This window comes from Sarcophilus harrisii, chromosome 3, assembly GCF_902635505.1.
Source record: "Sarcophilus harrisii chromosome 3, mSarHar1.11, whole genome shotgun sequence".
NCBI lineage: Eukaryota > Metazoa > Chordata > Mammalia > Dasyuromorphia > Dasyuridae > Sarcophilus > Sarcophilus harrisii.
In genome coordinates this window covers 553,978,274-553,998,327 of record NC_045428.1, presented here as the reverse complement: position 1 = coordinate 553,998,327, position 20,054 = coordinate 553,978,274, and the positions used below count along the sequence as shown (strand labels likewise).

Sequence of the window (20,054 nt, the reverse complement as noted above, 5' to 3'; positions counted from 1 at the left end):
CTGGAACTAGAAAATGGGTATGTAGGGGGAAGGTAGAGGTTCCTGGTAAAGGACAGCAAGAGGACACAGTAGATAGGACCCTGGGCTTAGAAAGACCAGAGTTCAGATTTTGCTACAGACACTAGCTGGCTGTCTGACCTCCGGAAGTCAATTAAATCCCTCATCAGTAAAAGAGGGATAATAATAGCATTTACCCACAGGATTTTTGTGAAAATCAAGTAAGATAGTATTTAAGTGCTTAGCACAGTGTATGTGTTTAGCACAGTCATTATTTAATAAATGATGTTAAAAAAAAAAAAAGATGGCCCCAGATTACAAGCAATATACCCTACATTCTTTTCTCTTAACTCATTTTTCTTTCTTTCATCTACTCCATCCTTTTTTCTCTATTTTTTTCCTTATCTTTTCCCCTTCTTCCCTTAGTTCTTTTAGTGGTACATGGGACATAGTTAATTTTTCCATGGCTATCTCTTCTTACTGTGGCTCAAAAGTGTTGATACTCTAGCTTTGAGTAAGTCAACTCAGTGGACATCTTATTAATGTAGTACTGGCACAGTGCTTTGCTCACTATTATTTTCCTTGCCCCTATAATAAGCCAATAAACATTTATTTTGTTGTTCAGTCATTTTAGTCATGTTGTGACCAACTCTTTGTGACACCATTTGGGCTTTTCTTGGCACAGATAGTGTAGAGGCTTGCTATTTCCTTCTCTAGCTCATTTTACAAATGAGCAAACTGAGGTAGGCAGGGTGAAGTGACTGGACCAGGGTCTTAGAGGTGTCTGAGGCCAGATAAGTCTTCTTAACTCCAGGCCTGGCTCTGAACCCTGGCACCACCTGGATGCCCAGGCATTTATTAAGCACCTCCTATGTGCCAGGCACATTAGGATTGTAGTTTGCCCTTTGTTCTAGAAGAGGACCATGAGTCAGGGAGGGGATGCTGTGACTTGAAAGTGGAGGGGGGGGTGACTGGGCATCTGCCTCACTTTCCCCTTCAGAACCAGCTGGGACCAGTGGCAAGATATAGATCAGAACTACTGGAGATGGTCCTGGATGCCCTCAGCCTTTTTTAAGCTAAGATCTTCAACAGGTCTCAGTTTGATTGAAGCCACACCCATTCAGTATTAAGGCTGGGTAAGAAATGAGGCAAAGAATGACCTTTTTTACCTTCTTAAAAAAAAATCTGGTGAACCAAATCAGTTCCAATTGTTCAATAATGAAGGGAACCAGCTACACCAGAGAAAGAACCATGGGAAATGAGTGTGAACCACATCATAGCATTTTCACTCCTTCTGTATACTTGCATTTTTGTTTTCCTTCTCAGGTTATTTTTACCTTATTTCTAAATCCTCTTTTTCTTGTGCAGCAAAATAACTGTATGGATATGTGTACTTATATTGTATTTAACATATACTTTAACATATTTAACATGTGTTGGTCTATCTGCCATCTAGGGAAGGGAGTGGGGAGAGAAGGAGGGGAAAAGTTGGAACAGAAGGTTTTGCAAGGGTCAATGCTGAAAAATTACCCATGCATATATCTTGTAAATAAAAAGCTATTAAAAAATTAAAAAAAAAAAATCTGGGAGGGGAAGACCCTTCGGATTTCTGGCCCAAACAGAAACAATTGCTGTTTACCCTCAGTCTGAGCCTTTGGGGGGCCCGACCATAGCCAGGATGTCCTGGGGCTTCTGGTTGGCCTGGAGAACCAGAGTGATTTGGGTTTGAGGTAGAGTCCTTAAAAAAGAAATCTAGCCTGTCAACCCCAAGCTATCTTGCTAGGTTTTAGCAATCAAAGTTTTTGTTTCTTTGAGCAGAATACCCTCAGTAAGGGTATGATACCCTAAATGGAGAAGAAGCAGGGAGAGAAGGAGGGAGGGAGCTGGGCAGTGGGGATCCCCCCAGCCTGCTTGCCCTTCATTCTCCAAGAGGATCCCCACATAAAGAAGGGTGTGACACCATGCCTTTGGAGCTAGTTGGACTACAGGGAAGCTGGACTGGGCACAGTCACCTGCCTCCTTTTGTATTTGAGCCATCTGGGTCTACTGGCCAGACAAGGGGAGGGAAGGACAGTTCAAACAGAGCTTTTCACATGGTCTGGGGGGGTCGAAGGAAGAAGGAGAGTTTGTAACAGAGGCCTGACAGGGTCAGACCTGCCTTTGGTGGCTGAATGGAGGATGGGTTGGAGGGCAGGCAGACTCCCAGCAGCTGAGAGCCCGGCCCAGGGGGTGGCAGTGTCAGGGGAGAAAGGGACTATATTCAGAAATGTCACAAAGGCAAAAATTAATAAGTCTTAGCAACAGATTGAATATTGGGAGGAAGTGAAGGAGAGTAAAGAGATCAAAAGGATCCGGGGCATGGTGTGAGAAAGCCCAATTTCTTTTTTTGCTGGGGGCAGGTTAGGACCTAGAAAGAGCCCTGATTTTGAAGTGAGAGGCCCTGAGTTCAGATTCTGTTTCTGCTGCTTGTGGCCCAAAAGTTATTCAATCTTTCTGAGTCTCTCTTAGTTCCTCTTGGGTCAAATGAAGGAGCTCATTGGCTGACCTCTGTGGTCTGCTCCAGCCCCAAATCTATCACCTTGTGACTCTTTACTTCTCTGTACCTGTTTTTTTCATCTGGTTATCCTGGAGGACCCCTTCCAGCTCTATAATTCTGATCCTTTATTCCTAAACTAACAGAGCACTGTGGGCTGTGGTGTGCTGGTAAATGAGCTCTGAAAACGAATGCTCAACATTCTTTTCAATTTAATCTGTATTACTAACATTTTTTTCTATTACTTTCTAAGTCTAGAAAATCAGCAAAACAATAATTCAGAGCCCTGATTTGTATCGTTTGCCAATTCTGGAGGTATAAATGGTCGCACTGAAAATTTAATGACCATCTCTCTAGAACCTGTCCAAGCTGGCTGTAGCCCACTACCAAGTGTAGGATTGTGTGGGATTAGGACAAGAGAGCTGGACTCAGAGTCAGGAAGAACTTCATCCCAAATCTGCCTCTGCACCTGTAGCCTGGGCAAATCCCCTGGCTCCTGTGAGCCAGAGCTGCCTGCAGCAGCCACCCCCCAGGGCCATTGTGCAGGTCCTAGGAGAGCATCCCTGTAAAGACTCTCCCTGGCCTTTGCAGGGGCAGGACTGGTAGGGAGTACCCACTCCTAGGCCTCTGGTCCTTTCCCTGAAATTCTTGAATTGTAGATGGCAACATCCATTTGCTTCCTCCCCAAGCGGGGCTTTGGGTATCCCATTTGTGCAGCTATTGTGGAGAGCGAGAGCTAACACAGGACTCCTTAATGTTTCCTGACTAAATGGTCTCTTGCCTTTGGGAGCTTATACTCTTGGGAGGAGTACACATGGTTTGCATGGCAGATATTTACAGAACGCACACACATGCTGAGGGCTGGCTGGATGGGAGCCTAAAGCTCATTCTTCCCACAGCCTTTATTTTGACTGGGAAGCTTTTCATAGTTTGGATTCTCGGGGATCCCTGCTTGGTACTGGTTTTGTCCTGAATGGTTTCTTCCCTCTGGGCCCTCACTGCTGAAGGCCCTGGGAGTCACATTTCACTCCCCCACCTTCACCCGCCTCAGGGTTCTTTGATGTCTTTAAGAGATAGGGGGAGATGACTCCATTGATTGTGTATAAGCACCCCAGTTCCATTTAACCCCTTGAGCCACCTAATTTTCTTTCTTTTTTTTTTTGCTGAGGTAATTGGGGTTAAGTCACTTGCCCAGAGTCACACAGCCAGGAAGTGTTAAATGTCTGAGACCTTGAACTCAGGTGCCCGACTTCAGGGCTGGGGCTCTATCCACTGTGCCCCCTAGCTGCCCCGAGTCAGCTAATTTTCTACAAAGAAATACTTGCAAGATATAACAAGAACAAGGGTACACTCCCCCTCAACCCAAAGCCTGGAGGCCTGGTCAGCCCCCCACCCCTCAGTCTCTCTGTGGCCCTGTCCCACTGAGTCCTAAGTCCAAAGCTGCGCCGGAGCCCCAGGCCTCTGGCTTCTCAGGACTCCTCTCCTCCCCAGCGTGTCGCTGATAGAACTTCATCCCTTTCAGAGTTCTCAGCCTCCCGACTTCATGTGAAAGATGGCCAATGCGGAAGTGAGTGTCCCTGTGGGGGATGTAGTTGTGGTGCCGACCGAAGGGAACCAGGGGGAGAACCCTGAAGACACCAAAACCCAGGTGATCTTGCAGTTACAGCCTGTGCAGCAAGGGTAAGTGAGCACTACTTTGGGTAGTAAACGAGCTGTGGAGAGCGCGAGGTCAAGAGCGGTGGAGAGCGAGTGAACTGTGGGAGCGTGCCAGCTCTCAGCCCTGCCCCTTCCTCTGGCGCCCTGGCCTGGCTCATTAGTGCTGAGGGCAGGCAGGCACATAACCAGGGCTTGGGGGCAACTTCAAGGAAGGTGTCTCCGAGCTTGTTGAAAGGGTCTTTGGACCTTCATGAAAATGGCAACCAAATAAATACTTGACATCTGCAAAGTACTATCTGGGCGCTATAGGCAGTGGTGTGCTGAAACACTTGTACTAAGGACAGGTTGTTAAATTTTCCACCTCAGAAATTGGCAAACATAACAAATCAGGACTTGATTTAATGTCTTGTTGATTGTTGAGACTTAAGAAAGTGATGGAGAAAGTGTGAGTAATGCAGATTAAACTTAAAAGTTTGTCTTAGATCCAATTATTTTCTTAGCGAGCTGGTTGTTAAACATTTGCCAGCACCACAGAGGCTGTAGGGAATACAAAGAACATGGTGCATCTCACAATCTGTTTGTGAAGGAAGGAGAAAGGAAGAATTCATAAGAAGATAATTAGCATCATGAGGCAATATATTTGTAAAGGGTTAGCTTCTTAGGCTTCCAAGTTACATAGTCGACCCTAGGAGATCAGGGAAGGTTTCACAGAGGATGTAGCACCTGAATTGGATGTGAAAAGAGTAGGAGGAATTAAACATGCAAAAATGGGGGGAGACATTTTTAGGGACAATTTCTTCCCAAAATAAGGGTCCCAACATCACAAATACTCAAATCAACTAGAATGAATATTTAATTTTGTCTTTAAAACCTCCTTGGCCTCTTTTGATGTTTTCTTCAAATTTTCAACCTTTGTGGGTAGAACATATATCCTGGAGTCTAATTTGAATCTTTCCTGTTTAGGTTCCCCCTCACTCCCTTGATGACACAATGGTGTAATAATTTATTATTGTTTAAAAACAAAACAAAACATTTTCGCCAATATCAATTTATGACCACAAAAATACTAATATGGCATTCATTCAGGTTATTTTCTATTTGTTTTTGTTCTTTACTCTTCATTGACACTGTGATTTAAAAGATTTTATTGGTGTCTTTTGTAATTTATTCCAGTCATTTCCCAATATCCCACATCCCATACACCTTGCACTTTTCCCTCAACAAAGAATAGTAGTGAGCAAAGCCAATCTAGGAGCCAGAATGACATCAGCCAACAGTGTGTGCCCCATCCCACCCTGCAGTCTTTCCATCTTTCTGCCTCAAGGAAGGAGACCCTTGGTCCTGGATGGGGAAGGAGCCATCTTAGGAGAGCTTTTGGCCATCAGCAGCTGCCTCCAGTCATGGGGCTTCTATCCTCCCTGAAGGTTGTTGGGTGAAGGGTAGATGCGAGGGTGTCGTGTGGTCTGGATGTCCAGCTCTATTGGGAGAGGAGCTGGACGGGATGGCCCTTGGGGTCCCTTCCGAACCTCATGTCATGTGATTTGATGGCCACCACATGGTCATTTCTTCACCACAAATGTTACATTCATCTACCAGTCTGGGCAGTGCATTGCTCAGTGGGGATAGCACAGGGCCTGGAGTCAGGAAGACCTGGGTTCAAATCAAATTAAACTTAAAAGTTTGTCTTAGATCCAGTTATTTTCTTAGTGAGCTGGTTGTTAAATATTTGCCAGGACCACAGAGGCTGTAGGGAATACAAAAACAACGTGGTCTCCACCCCTGTGCATTTCACAATCTGTTTGGAGAAAGGAAGAATTCATAAGAAGATAATTACGTTCAAATCCAGCTTCAGACACTGAGCAGCCATATGACCTTTCACCCTGTGTGCCTCAGGGTCTTCTAAGGGAACTGGAGAAGGAGATGGCAAGATCTGTGCCAAGAAAACTCCCCATGGGTCACAACTGAACAGTAACAATTACCAGGGTCTTGGGTTGTTTTTTAGCGAAGTGGCTTCCATTTCCTTGCCTCACAAAAGTGCTGCTATGAATATATTGTAGATATTGGACCTAAGTATAGGACCCTTCTGTCCTTGACCTCTTTGGGGCACAGGCCACAGACTCTCTCTTCATAGACTTTGTTCCTTTCATCTCTTTGGTTCTATCTCTTCGTTGCTTCATTCTGTTGCTTCTGGGGGTTCTCTTTTGGTCTGGACCCTCTCTTAGCCTCCTTGGACATATGCCCTTCCATTGAAGGATGGGAATAGCTTGCCTGTGTTCATTTAGAACCAGTTACTGTTCCTGTAGACAGAATGACACTTGTTAACAGCTAAATTAGCAAGAAACAAAAAACAAAACCCAGCTTCTCTTAGGATTTTTTGACATAGATACTAAGGTTTTTGTGAGGTTGAGTTAGGGATTGATTCTAATTGTTTAATATAGATAGGAGCTTTTTAAGAAATGGAGGGGCTAGTAAGCTTTAATTTTTTTTTTTTTAACAAAAGGAAGAACTGGTGATGTGCATAATGCAAAGATATTCTATAAGCATCTCAGAAGATTCTTAGAAGGTCTGAGGACATTAGGATTCCACCACCATCCTCCTATTTTTCCAGTGCCCATAGTGCCTTTCACATAATGGTCAGTATAGTAAACACTAAAAAATGTTAGCTATCATTATTATTATTAAATAGATGTTTTTTAATTTAATAAGAATTTTGCAGAATATTTATGAGATTGAAATTGGATTCACAATGGGGTATTCCTTAATGCCCTATTGTGAAGTAGAACTGGCCTTGGGATAGAACCCAAGTTCTATCTGGTTCTATCCCACTCAAATAAATTACTTTTATTTATTTATTTCTCTTCCCCAACTCAGAATTATACATAAAATATTCCTCATATCCTTTTGGGGAATTATTCCTCCTTTGTCACAAAGAAAAATTTGAGCAAAACCCAATTGTAACCAACTGTATAACCTGACTGGATATGCCTTGTTGAATATCTATGTGGATATTCCTGGTACTGAGAGAGATCTCTGAGATCAAGTTTGGTCTTTGCAGTTACTTTGAATTCAACAGCATTTTTAGTGTTGTTTTCATTTACAAATGAAGTAATTATTTATACGATTCTCTTTATTTTATTCTTTTTAACTGTATATCAATTCATATAAAGTTCTTGCAAACCATATTTTTCTAAAGTCTTCATATTTGTTGTTTCTTATAGTGCTGTAATAATAATTTTGTCATATTCCTATGCCATGATTTTTTTAAATCAGTTTTTTACTATCATAGAGCATGATGCTCTGAATATTTAGTTTTGTGTAGAACTCTTCTTTTTGTCATTCATCTACTCGGAGTACAAGCCTAAGTGAAAAGGCATGCACAGTTTAGTGACTTTTCTTGCCTGATTCCAAATTGTTTTCTGGAATGAGTATTTTACAATTTCATTAACAATATATTAGTATGTTTATTTCCTCACAGCCCCTCAGAGCTCTTTTTTTTTAATTAAAGCTTTTTATTTTCAAAACATATGCATGGATAATTTTTCAGCAATAACCTTTGCAAAACCTTGTGTTCCAATTCCTGCCCCCCCCTTTCCCTCCACCCCATCCCCTAGATGTCAAATAATCCAGTATATGTTAAACATGGTAAAAAATATGTGTTAGATCCAATATATGCATACATATTTATACAATTATCTTACTGCACAAGAAAAATCAAATCAAAAAGGGGAAAAATGAGAAAGAAAAAATGCAAGCAAACAACAACAAAGAGAATGGAAATGTTAGTATTTGTGTTGTAATCTACACTCAGTTTCCACAGTCCTCTCTCTGGGTGTAGATGGATATCTGTCTATCTGTCTGTCTGTCTGTCTTTCTCTCTCTCTCTCTTTTTTTTTTTTTGATTGTTGAGGCAATTGGGGTTAAGTGCCCAGGATCACACAGCCAAGAGGTATTAAGTGTCTGAGATCTGATTTGAACTCGGGTCCTCCTGACTTCAGGGCTAGTGCTCTAACCACTGCGCCACCTAGCTGTCCTAGATGGCTCTCTTCATTACAAGATCATTGGAACTGATCTGAATCATCTCATTATTGAAAAGAGCCACATCCTTCAGAATTGATCATCATGTAATTTTGTTGTTGCCATGTACAATGATTTCCTGATTCTGCTCATTTCGCTTAGCATCAGTTCATGTAATACTTGGTATTTGTAAAAATCATCTTTTCCAAATTTGAAACAGAAGGTTTTGCAAGGATCAGGGTTGAAAATTTACCCATGCATATATTTTATAAATAAAAAGCTATAATTAAAAAAAAAAATCTTTTCCAGTTAAAAAAAAAAAAGCTATGAATTAAAATCTTCAAGATGTTTTAATTTATATTTCTCTTATTAATAATTTAGAGCATTCTTTCATTTAGTTGATAGTTTGTATTTCTTCTTTTGAGAAGCTACTAATTGATCCTTTGATCAATTAGCTATTTGAGAATAGTTCTTGTTCTTATGTATTTTTATTAATTTCCTGTATATCTTGGATATCAGACCTTTATCAGATGTAAAACATATTTAATATAAAGCTCTTTCTCCAGACATCAGTTTCTTTCCTCCTGTTTACCTTGGTTTCTTTAGTGATCCTGGTCTCTTTAAGATTAGGTCATTAAATCACCAAATCTCACAAGCCTGGCCATATAGGTAAGACCTGGTCACAGACTGTCTGAAGATCACCTTACCCAGTTACCTAAGACATGGCCATGAGGTGACTCTTTTTTTGGCTATAACTGTTCGTATGGATTTTGCAAGGAATGACTGCTTGGATCCTGGATGTGTTGAAATATAATAGAATTTCTGTGTAGTGAGTCATAGAGTCCTAGGATTTGAAGGGACCTTCAGTACCATTTAATCCAACTTGCTGTCTATTACAGAAATCTCTTCTGCAGCTTCCCTGACCAATGAATACTTCCAGTACTAAGGTTGGCTGACAAGGTGTCCTGTTCATAGAAAGGTGCTAAGTCCAGTCACCTTACCTAGCTTTATCCTTTGGAGTTACATGGACTCAGACTGATTCTTCTCTTGCCTTCATTTGATCCAAGAAAGAGATTGTCTTCCTTCTTGAGGAGCAGGTGCAGTTGAAAGAGCAGAGTTTCAAGCCAGAAGATCCTGGTTTGAATCCTAGTTCTGCTTCTTACTGCTTGTGTGACCTTTCTCAGCTTATTTGTCCTTTGAGTCTCGAAATTTGTTTCAGATCACCTCCGAGGTCTTTGTCAAATCTGAATTTGTGATCCTTTGAAATACTTTTGAGCCAGCAATCACATTCCCTTGTCTTCTCCAGTGTCCCTCACCATCTAGTCAGTCACTCTGCTGTAGACATGTCCCAGCTCCTCCTAGGCCCCTCTCTCTCTCTCTCTCTCTCTCTCTTTTTTTTTTTTTTTTAATTAAATAACTTTTTATTGACAGAACCCATGCCAGGGTAATTTTTTACAACATTATCCCTTGCACTCACTTCTGTTCCGATTTTTCCCCTCCCTCCCTCCACCCTCTCCTAGGCCCTTCTCTTTTGACAGAGGTGCTGTGGACCCAAGCACAAGCCTTCAGAGTGTCATCACCTTGGTCCTGCTTGTTCCTTCCCTAGTAGCACAGCTGCAGTTAGCATTTGGGGCCAGCTGGGTCACACTCCAGACTCATGGAGTACTGTCAAATAAAATCCCAGGGTTTTTTCTATGAACAAGAGTTTAAGCCAGATTTTTTTTTCCGTTCTGTACTTTTGAAGTTAATATTTTTTCCAGCCCAAGTGCTTCAGCTTTTGTACCCAACCCCCTTTTAGTTCTATTATATTTTAGGATCAATATCCTGATTTGGTAAGGTCTTTGTGGATCCCAAGTCTGTCCTTCAACAGTTTAACTCTCCTTCCCAATTCTGTGTCATCAGTAGATTTGATACAGCATATCTTCATCCAGATTATTGATAAAGTATTGGGTAGAACAGGACTGAAAACAGTGGCTTCCCACTATGCTGATATTTGTCCATTGTCAGTTTTTAGAAAGAGCCAACCATCTGGGATCTATTTTAACTTCATGATTCATACTTCATACCTCCATCTCCATCCTGAGGATCTTATTAGAGATTTTATCAGATGTCTTACTGAAATCCATATATGTTATTTAGTAGCTGTGATGCAACTGGGTTTGGAGTCCAATGGACTCTCCCATTTATTAGCCGTGTCAGCTTGAGCAAGGCCTTGGTTTCTTTATCTGTAAAATGAAAGAATTTGAATTAGGTTGATCCCTAAGATCTTACAGTTCTGATGTTGTATGACTGTGATAGCAGTAGCATTTCTTGGATCTAGGAACATCATCAGTGCAGAACTAAAAGCAGTTGGTAATGATTTGTTTCTCATAGCTCCCAGTTATCGTTTCTTCATCTTCCTGAGAACTCACAAGCCATCTGTTTGATAATCTCTTCTGTAATTTTGCTGGGGCTTGATGTCAAGCTCATCAGTGTCATCATTCCCCCCTACACCCCTTTTTTGAGGAGGGGCATTTACTTCTCTCTTCATTCTCCTGATACATCTTCCCTCACTTTTATAGAGCACCCATTTTCTCAAAGATAATGAATAGTTGTTCCTTGATGACATTTGCAAGTCCTTTTGGACTTTTTTTAGGGCCTGAACACTTGGAACTCCGTTAAAGCATGTGGATGCTCTCTTGCTGTTTTCTCTGTCTTCTTGTGAGTGTGTCTGGGATGGCCACTGCATTTTGGAGATCACTTTTCTTGAGAGAGTAAAGACAGGAACAGAAGAGTATGGTAGCTCTGCTTCTTCTGTGCCGTCTGTTGGCCTTGCACTGTCTGCCTTGACAAATGGCCTTCTCCCCTTCTCTTCTTCCCCCGACCTGCCTCAACGCTGCCTGCCTTTTGGGCCTGGTGCTGTGTCTCAGGCCAACTTTACAGGGGTCTGGGTTCTGATCCTCCCCCATGGCCACCATTTGTGAGGCGCCCCCAAAGTGGGGGCTTTCTGAGATTCCTGTGGTATGTCAACTCTGGCTCAGATCAGCTTTCCTGGAGTTTGGGGCGGATGTCTAATCATATGGGCCTTCCCACCCTGGCCATGAGGGCTGTCCAAAGGGAATGAGCCAGAAAAGGAACCCTAGCCCCCCGACTCCTAACCCCCTCTGGCTGTGACATCACAGATCCAGCAAAATAAACAAACATAGACATGTAGACACATACACATTTGTGTGTTTTGTGTGTGTGTGAGTGAGAGAGCACAAACGCATCCTCTTTGGAAACACTTCCTTACCACAGTAACTTTGGGACATTGGTCCCAAAGAACAGATCTAAAAAGATTTTTTTTTAAAGTTCCACAAATGTGGAACATTGCATCAGATTTTTTTGATATGTTATAAGGAATGGTTTCTTTAGAAGAGGGGAGGGAGAGAAATGCAAGGGGAAATCTAGGTGATATAAAAAGATAGCAATGAAATCTTACAAGTTTTTTTTTTTTAAGAAAGAAAATGAATTCATATGCTCATATGACTGAGCATAATAAGAGATAGAGATTGAATAGGATGATATGATTATTTACTGATTATTTTCAGTATTCCCCTGACAAATTACTCCTACAGCCTGAGGGCACGGCTGCTCCAGGTTGTAACAAAATCTTGCTGTTGAAGAAATCTTGCTTGGGTTGGGAGGTGTGGGATTGAGTGTGGGCTGAGGGATCCCAGGTAGTTCTTTGGTATGTTTGCCAGTGATGCTCAACTCTGGGATGGGGGTGGGGGTGAGGGTTACTCTGCTTGTTTCATTTTGCCATCACCTGACATCATGCTTCCCCCTGGCCAGAGTGGCCTTAGACTGTGTGCACCTGCATTGAGCCCCAGAGAATGGAGAGTCTTTGGGGTACAATGGTTAGCATGTCCTTTTGGACTCAGGCCATAGTCCCTTTGTGAGCTTGCCCCTGGGGTCAGGAGGGCACTCATTTTCAGGTAGGTAAATTCTATTGTGACCTGCCTATTGATTTTAACAACCTAGGTATTACCAACTACTATTTTTTGCTATTAAAAAATCTCCCAAAATCTATACTATTCAGTGTTTACTTGAAGGAAGGAATAGAAAAAGAAGGGAAGCAGCTTTTTTTTTTTAACCTGTGTATGTATGCAGTGAGGATTTCAGCATGTTTTTGTTATTCTGCTGTTTTCCTACCCCTCACGCTCTATTCGCCATTTCAAAGTGCCTTACTGATCTATTTTATATTTTAGCTGCACTTGCTAATGTAAACTTTAAGCCAGATACTATAATATTGACTCTAATATTAATACTTAGTACTAATCTTATAAATTTTATTTTTGAGGGAAAACTAAAAAAAAAAAAGAAAAAAGAAAAAAAGTAGACATTCTTTTTAAAAACTACATTGCCCCTCCCTAGTAATAAATTTAAAATCTTTCAAAGATGTATTAGGGGGCCGCTAGGTGGCACAGTGGATAGAGCACCAGCTCTGAAGTCAGGAGGATATAAGTTCAAATGTGGCCTCAGACACTTAATACTTCCTAGCTGTGTGACCATAGGCAAGTCCCTTAACCCCATTTGCCTCAGCAAAAACCCAAATAAATAAATAAAAGATGCATTAATTCTTATGCCAGTATAATAAAACCACTTAGTATAAACATTAAATTGCCATTTGTGGATATGTAAATAAAATGTGCTACATGTGATAATTTTCACAGTTAATAAATGGGAAATAATTAGTTTCTTATAGAGTACCATTTTTAATAATTAGGGTAGAAAATAGAATTCCTTTGAGGGTTCAGAAGGCATTTCACATACATACAACTAGAGCTAGAAAGATCCTTAGAGATTATATTGTCCAAGTGTCTCATTTTACAGATGAAAACAGATTCAGAGTTCAGTCTTAGTAGTCATTATAAACATAACTTACCATAATCAAGTTTGTAGATGGTGTAAGAGAATTAGTTCAATATAGAAATTTCCTTTTACTGCTTCTAAAAATATATCTTTGAGAACAAAAAAAGAGGAAATTGAACTGTATAATTATAATGAGCAAGTAGAGATCAGAAGAATTTATTACCCTCTCTTGTAAAAGTAGCATAATATAAATGAGAGGACTATATGCTTATATAGGCAAACTTGATTTTAGTTTAGCTAAGTTGATTTTCTTTCTATTTTATTTTTCATTAAAAGAAATAACTCCTTAAGTAGAGAAGGAAGGATACCTTTGGAAGTAAATGTAATGTAAAAGCAAAAAAACAAAAACAAAAAACAAAAATGACAAAAATTAAACATTTTAGAATATCTATTTATCGAGGTAGAGCCAAAATGTCCAAGTGTCAATAAGAAGTACAGTGAACTCTACCACAGAATTCCTCCACATAGATCTAGCATATTATCCTAATCAGAAAGTCCAAGAAAAAATCACAGTGAGTCCTTTTTCCAGCCCAGATTGGCATAGGGAGACAGAAAGAGAAGTCTGTGGATACCTAGAATGGGGTCTGGTCAAGAAGGTCACATGGAGAACATTTCTGTGCCTAGATACTGCACTGGCACAAGACGAGGTCCTAGATCTGAACTGAGACACGGTGATTTCACATGGGAATGAGTTATCACAGCTTGATAGCTTTTTTCTGGGACCCAGATCCAGGGCAGACTTAGAAAACGTCCCTGTCCCTGGGTTGGGCCCTAGCCTGTGTACTGATCTGAAATCCAAGGAAAGCTTACCGTTTGAGCCTGCTGAACTTTCTAGCTGACTGATAGTGGTTAAACCCACCTCAGTCTACTGGAAGTAGCAAACCCATAGGCCTGTTACTCGGACCCAAACCTACATCAGGAACTTGCAGAGAGAGACTAGGGGACAGTGACCAGACTTGCTTTGGAAGCACTGAAAGCTTGCTTGTCTCCTGCTTCAGCTGCCATTGAGAGCCTGGAATAATGCAACACTCAAACAACAACAGTACTAACTCAGACATTCCCTCTAAAAGTGTACAGAGCCCAGCCCTAACATAAAAGTCAGGAAATAGACTGGAAGAATAAGCAAACAAACAAAAAAGAATTCCACTATTTAAAAAAAGCTGTTGTGACAAGAGATGCTCAAGATACAAACCCAGAAAAAGAGAATGTCTCCAAAACATCTATGAAGTCTCAAAAGAAAACACAGCTGGAACACAAGTTCAACTTTAGTGCCCAAAAGAGACAAAGCAGGAGTTTTTAAAAAGAGTTTGAAATGTTTTTATAAAACAAATGAGAGAGCTAGAAGGAAAAAATTGGGAAAGATAAAAGATCTATGAAAGAAGGAATTAATAGCATGGCACAAAAGGCACAAAACTTTGCAGAAGCAACAAACTCCCAGAAAAATAAAAGAAAATGTAGGATATTTCATAACAAAAATAAGTAACTTGGAAAACATCCAGGAAAAAAAGAATTAAAGAATTATTGGACTACCTGACCACCATGACCAATAAAATAAAATAGTCTAGTTATCATATTTCAAGAAATCTTAAAAGAAAATGCTCAGATCTTTTAAAACAAGAAGATAAAGTGGAGAAAGATAGAATCCTTCAGTCGTGTTATGTAAGAAGCTCTAAAATGAAAGCTCCCAGGAATATCATAGCCAAAATCCAGAGCATCCACAACAAAGAAAAAAGTACTGCAAGCAGGAAAAGAAATGATTAAAGAAACCACAGTAAAGATTACACATGATTTAGCAGCCACCATTATAAGAAGCAGAAAACTTAGAATATGATACTCGATACTATAGAAGGTAAAGTTTGCATAGCCTTATAGCCAAGAATAATTTACTTAGCAAGACAGTATATTCCTACAGAGGGGAAAATGGATCTTTAATGAAATAGAGGATATCTAAGCATTCCTGATGAAAAGACTAGAGCTACATGGAAGCTTTGAAATGCAAACATAGGAGCCAAGAGATACATAAAAAGATAAACATGAATTAACAAAGATAAAGACTAACCTAGGATAAACTATTTACATCTAAATAGGGAGAGATATTATGTCCCTTCTGAACCTTATCTCATTGGGGAAGCAAAGTCTAATTAGACCGAAGGCCTAGGAAGGTTACTATTATGTCTTAATAATATCAAAAGAAAGGGAAAATGGAGGGAAAGAGGAATACACTAAGAACTGGGGGAAGGAAAGGGAAAGGAAAATTAGGGAAAATTTATCTCATATAATCAGGGTATGCTAATAGAAATCTGTACTGACAAGAAAGAGGTAAGGGGAATTTGTAACACTTGAACCTCACTGTCAACTGACTTGGTCAAAGGAAGGTCATATACACATGAATACACACACACACACACTGAGTCAGGTGTTTCACTCAAAGAAATAAGAGGGGAGGGAAAGGAAAAAAGGGAGGGAAGGGGATCAGATAGATTAAATATGTACAAAATGTTTATAGCATTTTTAATTGTGATAAAAAAAATCAAAATGAGATTGTATTTATCATTTGGAGAATGGCTAATAGAATATGTTACATAAATGCAATGGAATATTATTGTGCTATAAAAAAAATGATAAAGAGCATGGTTCCTGAGAAACTTGGGAAAATTTATACCAATTGATGCAAAGGGAATTGAACAGAACCAGGAAGACAGATTTAAAAGACTTAAGAACTCTGATCAGTGTTAATGACCAATCACTATTAAAGTACTAGCTAGCTTTTTCTCCCGGCCCTATCTTGGTCCCTCAGTGAATCAGCTAAACCCCACCTTGTCTTCTCCTAAGCCCCTTTATCCTTACTTGATCACCAATGTTGTCCTGCCAAACTTGGCTTTGATTTATTTCACCTTTCACTACCTTCACTCCTATTAAATACTGATTGACATAGTTGGAGGAAATCTTGAAACCATGCTGACCAGGCCCACTACATGTTTGTGAGAGTCTCCACTGGACCCTCACCACGGCAATGCAGTCTTTTTATACTCTCCAATTGAATCACTTTTCCACTTAGCACAATAACCAGTCCAAACTTTTTCATCCTCCTTGAGCTTCCTCAGCCCCCATTATCCCAGCTGAGAACCCTGCTGCATATTTCACTGAAAAATTGAGGCATTAACCAAAAAGTCTTTGTCCCTTCCTCATCATCTCATTTCACTTGGGTGTTTTCTGCAACAATCTCCTTCACTTGTGTCTTATATGAGGGGGAGGTCCTTGCCAAGGCAAACTTTAATCTCCCCCTGTCTACTTGGTTGCTTCCTTACTGCTTGCAAACATGCCCATGTCCCTTCCTTCCCTGTTAAAAAACCCTCACTTGATGTCTTCATCCTCAGCAGCTTTCCTCCCACTTTTCTGAATCATCTGCAGTGTGGTTTTTGACCTCCTCATTCAGCTGAAACTGCTCTCTCCAAAGTTACCCATTTCATAGTTACCCAATTTCAAAGTTAATTTCATAATTACCAAAATTGAATGGCCTTTCCTCGGCCCTCATCCTCCTTCATCTCGTCTCCGTAGCTCTGACACTGTTAATCACCCTCTTCTCCTTAAGAATTTCTTCTTGAATTGTACATGTTTAACATATACTGGATTACCTGCCTTTTAAGGGAGGGAAAAAATTTGGAACACAAGGTTTTGCAAAGGTGAATGTTGAAAACTATCTGCATGTGTTCTGAAAATAAACAGCTTTAATTAAAAAAAAAGAATTTCTTCTTGCTGGGTTTTTGACATTACTTTGTGCTGGTTCTCCATGCTGACCCCTCCTCAGCCTCAGTTGCTTAATCTTCATCCAGTTCATGCCTACCAACTGTGGGCTCTCTGTCCAAGGCCGCCTTTTTTCTTTGTGAACTATTTCTCTTGATGATTTCATCACTTCCCCTAGATTCAGTTATCTTTATGCTGATAATTCTCAAATCTGCCTATCCAGGCCTAGCTTCTGGCCTAATCTCTAATCTCCTCTCTCCTACTTATTTGATATTCTTAAAATGGATATCCTGTACATATCTTGAACTCAACATATCCAAAACTGATTTCATTGTCTTTTCCCGGAAGGCCTCCCTGCTTTCTGATTTTCCTTTCACTGTTAAGGACACCACCATCCTTCCAGACCCAGGCTCTTCACTCCCACCATGATCCAGATCCAATCACTTGGCAAATCCTGTGTTTTCTACTTTAGTAATATCTCTCATTGATCCACTGTATGCCCTCCTCTCTGACATTGCCACCCCTCTGGTACAGCTCTCCGGCACCCCATGGCTGCAGGATTGCAACGGCCTGCTGGTTGGTCCCTTCGTTCCACTCAACTCTCCTCTCAGCCATCAAATTAATCTCAAAGTCTGACTGTGTCATCTCCTTGTTCATTAAACTCTTTGTTATCTGCGGGATCAAATATGAAATCCTCTGCTCTGGGTCAGAGCCTGCATTGGCCGGGCCCCATCCGTTTCTCTCGACCTCCACCCTGTGCTGTGGAATCCAGCTCCTTGCTGTTGCCCCTTCCAGATTCTCCAGGCACTTTTCCTGGCTTCCCTCAATCCCAGCTAAAACCCCACATTCCTTGGTCCTCCCGTAGCCTGGCACCTTCTTCCTTCTGTGGATTATCCATTTGTCCTGCACAGATGTTGGCTGAACTTCGTGTTTACATCTCCCCAAGTAGATCTCCTTGAGAGCAAAGACTGTTTTTGCCCTTTTGAGTATCCATAGCACTTAGCTCATGGTGCTTGTTAACTGATAGAAGGATTTGGCCTAGTTCAGTAATATCATTGATTTAGGGAGGAGGGTGGCTAGGATTTGGGATATCCAGTTTGAGGTGCCAAATAGTGGTTGGACATATGAACCTGGAGATCAGGAGAGAGGTCAGGAGTGAGTAAGTAGGTCTGAGAATAATTAGCATGGAAAGAATAGTATGGTGAGCACCCTCTGCCAGTGTAGATCATGGCTCATCTGCAGCCTCCAGACTTAGAGAGGACTCTGAGGTTCAGTGATTTGCCCGTGGTGTCACAGCCAAGATGTGTCAGTCAAGACTCGCATCCAGATCTTCCTGATTCTGAGGCTAGTAGTTGCCATTCTTTTGTGTTGTTTGAAGGTACAATTTCCAGTAAGTTGGTAGGTTTTATGGGGATTTGATTCACCATAACAATTAGGAGTTTAGAGTCAGTTGCATTTTCTGCTAAATTCTCTGAGATTCCTTGATCTGATCAGATCACTCCTTTGACTAGGAGGACCCCTAAGGTATCCTAGGGGCTGTTTTTCTGGGAGAAGCAGATAGATGTCCAAGCCCTGGACTCACATCCTGCTTCTGACACTGCTGTGATCTTGGGCCAGGCCATTTAGCCCCTTACCCAAAAAGAAGGGAATATTATTATCCCCGGGACTCTGGAATCTTATGAGATTCAAATAGGCCATACCAAAGGTGAGGCGATGTAGAAAATGAACTTTTAAAAATTTTTTTATTCTTTTTAGCTTGAATCTCGGAAGTAATGTTATTCATTGCCTTGTTAGGCCCTTCTTATATAAAGGTATTCATTCTCAAGCATTCTCAGGTTTGAAAGAATGGCACCTATCACACATTCCTCAATGTATTAGGGGAAAGTGGAGGTTAAGTGCAACTCCTTACAAAAAGCCATGTGCTCACCTCCTTTCTCTCGCCTCTCTTGGTGAGAGAACTGGACTTTTTCCATTTCTTTGGTAATATGCACGCATCAGCCCTGGGCACTTGGTTTACTTGGAATAAGGTGAAGCACTAAGGATTTTGTAGTGAGGTAGGCTCCTTTTCTGTATTGAGCCCTAAGGGACAGATTAAGAGTATGGACATTTCTTTACTCGATGCTATGAATCTTAATTTTTTCGTGATTTATATAGTTTGTTTATCGATGGACACTTTTACAACAGGATTTATGAAGCGGGGTCGGAGAACAATGCAGCGGTTGTAGCCGTAGAAACCCACACAATACACAAAATTGAAGAAGGGATTGGTAAGTCTGTCTGCTCAGGTGGTGCTTACTGACTTCAGTACACCATACTGAATTCTCACTAGTCTCCTTTCCCTTGTGATCTGACTGTGTTGCTAGAAGTCTGACGGTGCCCCATCTAGAATGGCGTTGTCCTTTGGCACAAGCATGTTGAATGATCATTGCTTGCACCCACCTCCTACTTCTGGCCAAATATACCACCCAGCGGGGGGAGATGGAGTCCCATGTAGGACTCCAGACTCACAGATGTTTTGGCAGAGGATGTTTTTGGTTTGGATTGTAGCTGAGCAAAGCACATATTTGCTGCTTTTGATTAATAAACTTCACAGCAGCTAGGATTTCCTTAGTCTCACAAAAGGCCTGGCCAAATGTGGGTTTGGATTCTGGCTCTCCGAATGTCTGGAGTAACTGAGGTGTTTCTGTTTGCAGACGCTAGCGCCATCGAAGCCAACGAAGACATGGAAATTGCTTATCCTATCACCTGTGGGGAAAGCAAAGCCATCCTCCTCTGGAAGAAGTTTGTATGTCCGGGAATTAACGTAAAGTGTGTCAAGGTAACTTTCCCTCCCTTTCTGTGCCTTCCTCACAAGGGCTTCTGCGTGCAAGGGGCTCGTTGGTGCCTCCAAACCTGCCCTGCCATCTTTGTCCCTCTGACTACTAGGCCTTTCTTTGTATCTGAGGACACAGCAACAAGTCAGAGAACAGTCTTCAGCAGCCCATGAGTGTACGGCAAGACTGCCTTTCATGTGCCAGTCTTATAAGCCCCAGCTGCTCTCTTAGAGAATAATCGCCACCCGTGGCGTCCTCTTTTAATCAGGAGGGACTGAACAGTTAAGGGGCTGGGGGGGTTCCGCCAGGACAGTCCCCTCTCTCCCTTCAGTGCAGGACCAGTGCCTAGGAGGATTTCACCCACATTCTGAATGTTGCATCAGGCAGCATGAGGGGATGGCCCA

The 20,054-nt window shown here is 41.3% G+C and overlaps 1 protein-coding gene across 2 annotated transcripts in view; it reads left to right on the top strand.

Annotated features, from left to right (window-relative positions):
- The window catches only part of GMEB1 (glucocorticoid modulatory element binding protein 1), a 37,725-nt gene that overhangs the window by 6,985 nt on the left and 10,686 nt on the right, over positions 1–20,054 (top strand). The window contains exons 2-4 of one of the 2 annotated variants that reach the window (XM_031962455.1): positions 4,053–4,210; positions 19,022–19,104; positions 19,531–19,655. In XM_031962455.1, coding sequence (XP_031818315.1) covers positions 4,083–4,210; positions 19,022–19,104; positions 19,531–19,655 — 336 coding nt within the window. In that variant the 5' untranslated portion in view covers positions 4,053–4,082. Of the gene's footprint in view, positions 1–4,052; positions 4,211–18,991; positions 19,105–19,530; positions 19,656–20,054 lie in introns of both variants that reach the window. The other variant, XM_031962454.1, reaches the window with a different exon arrangement.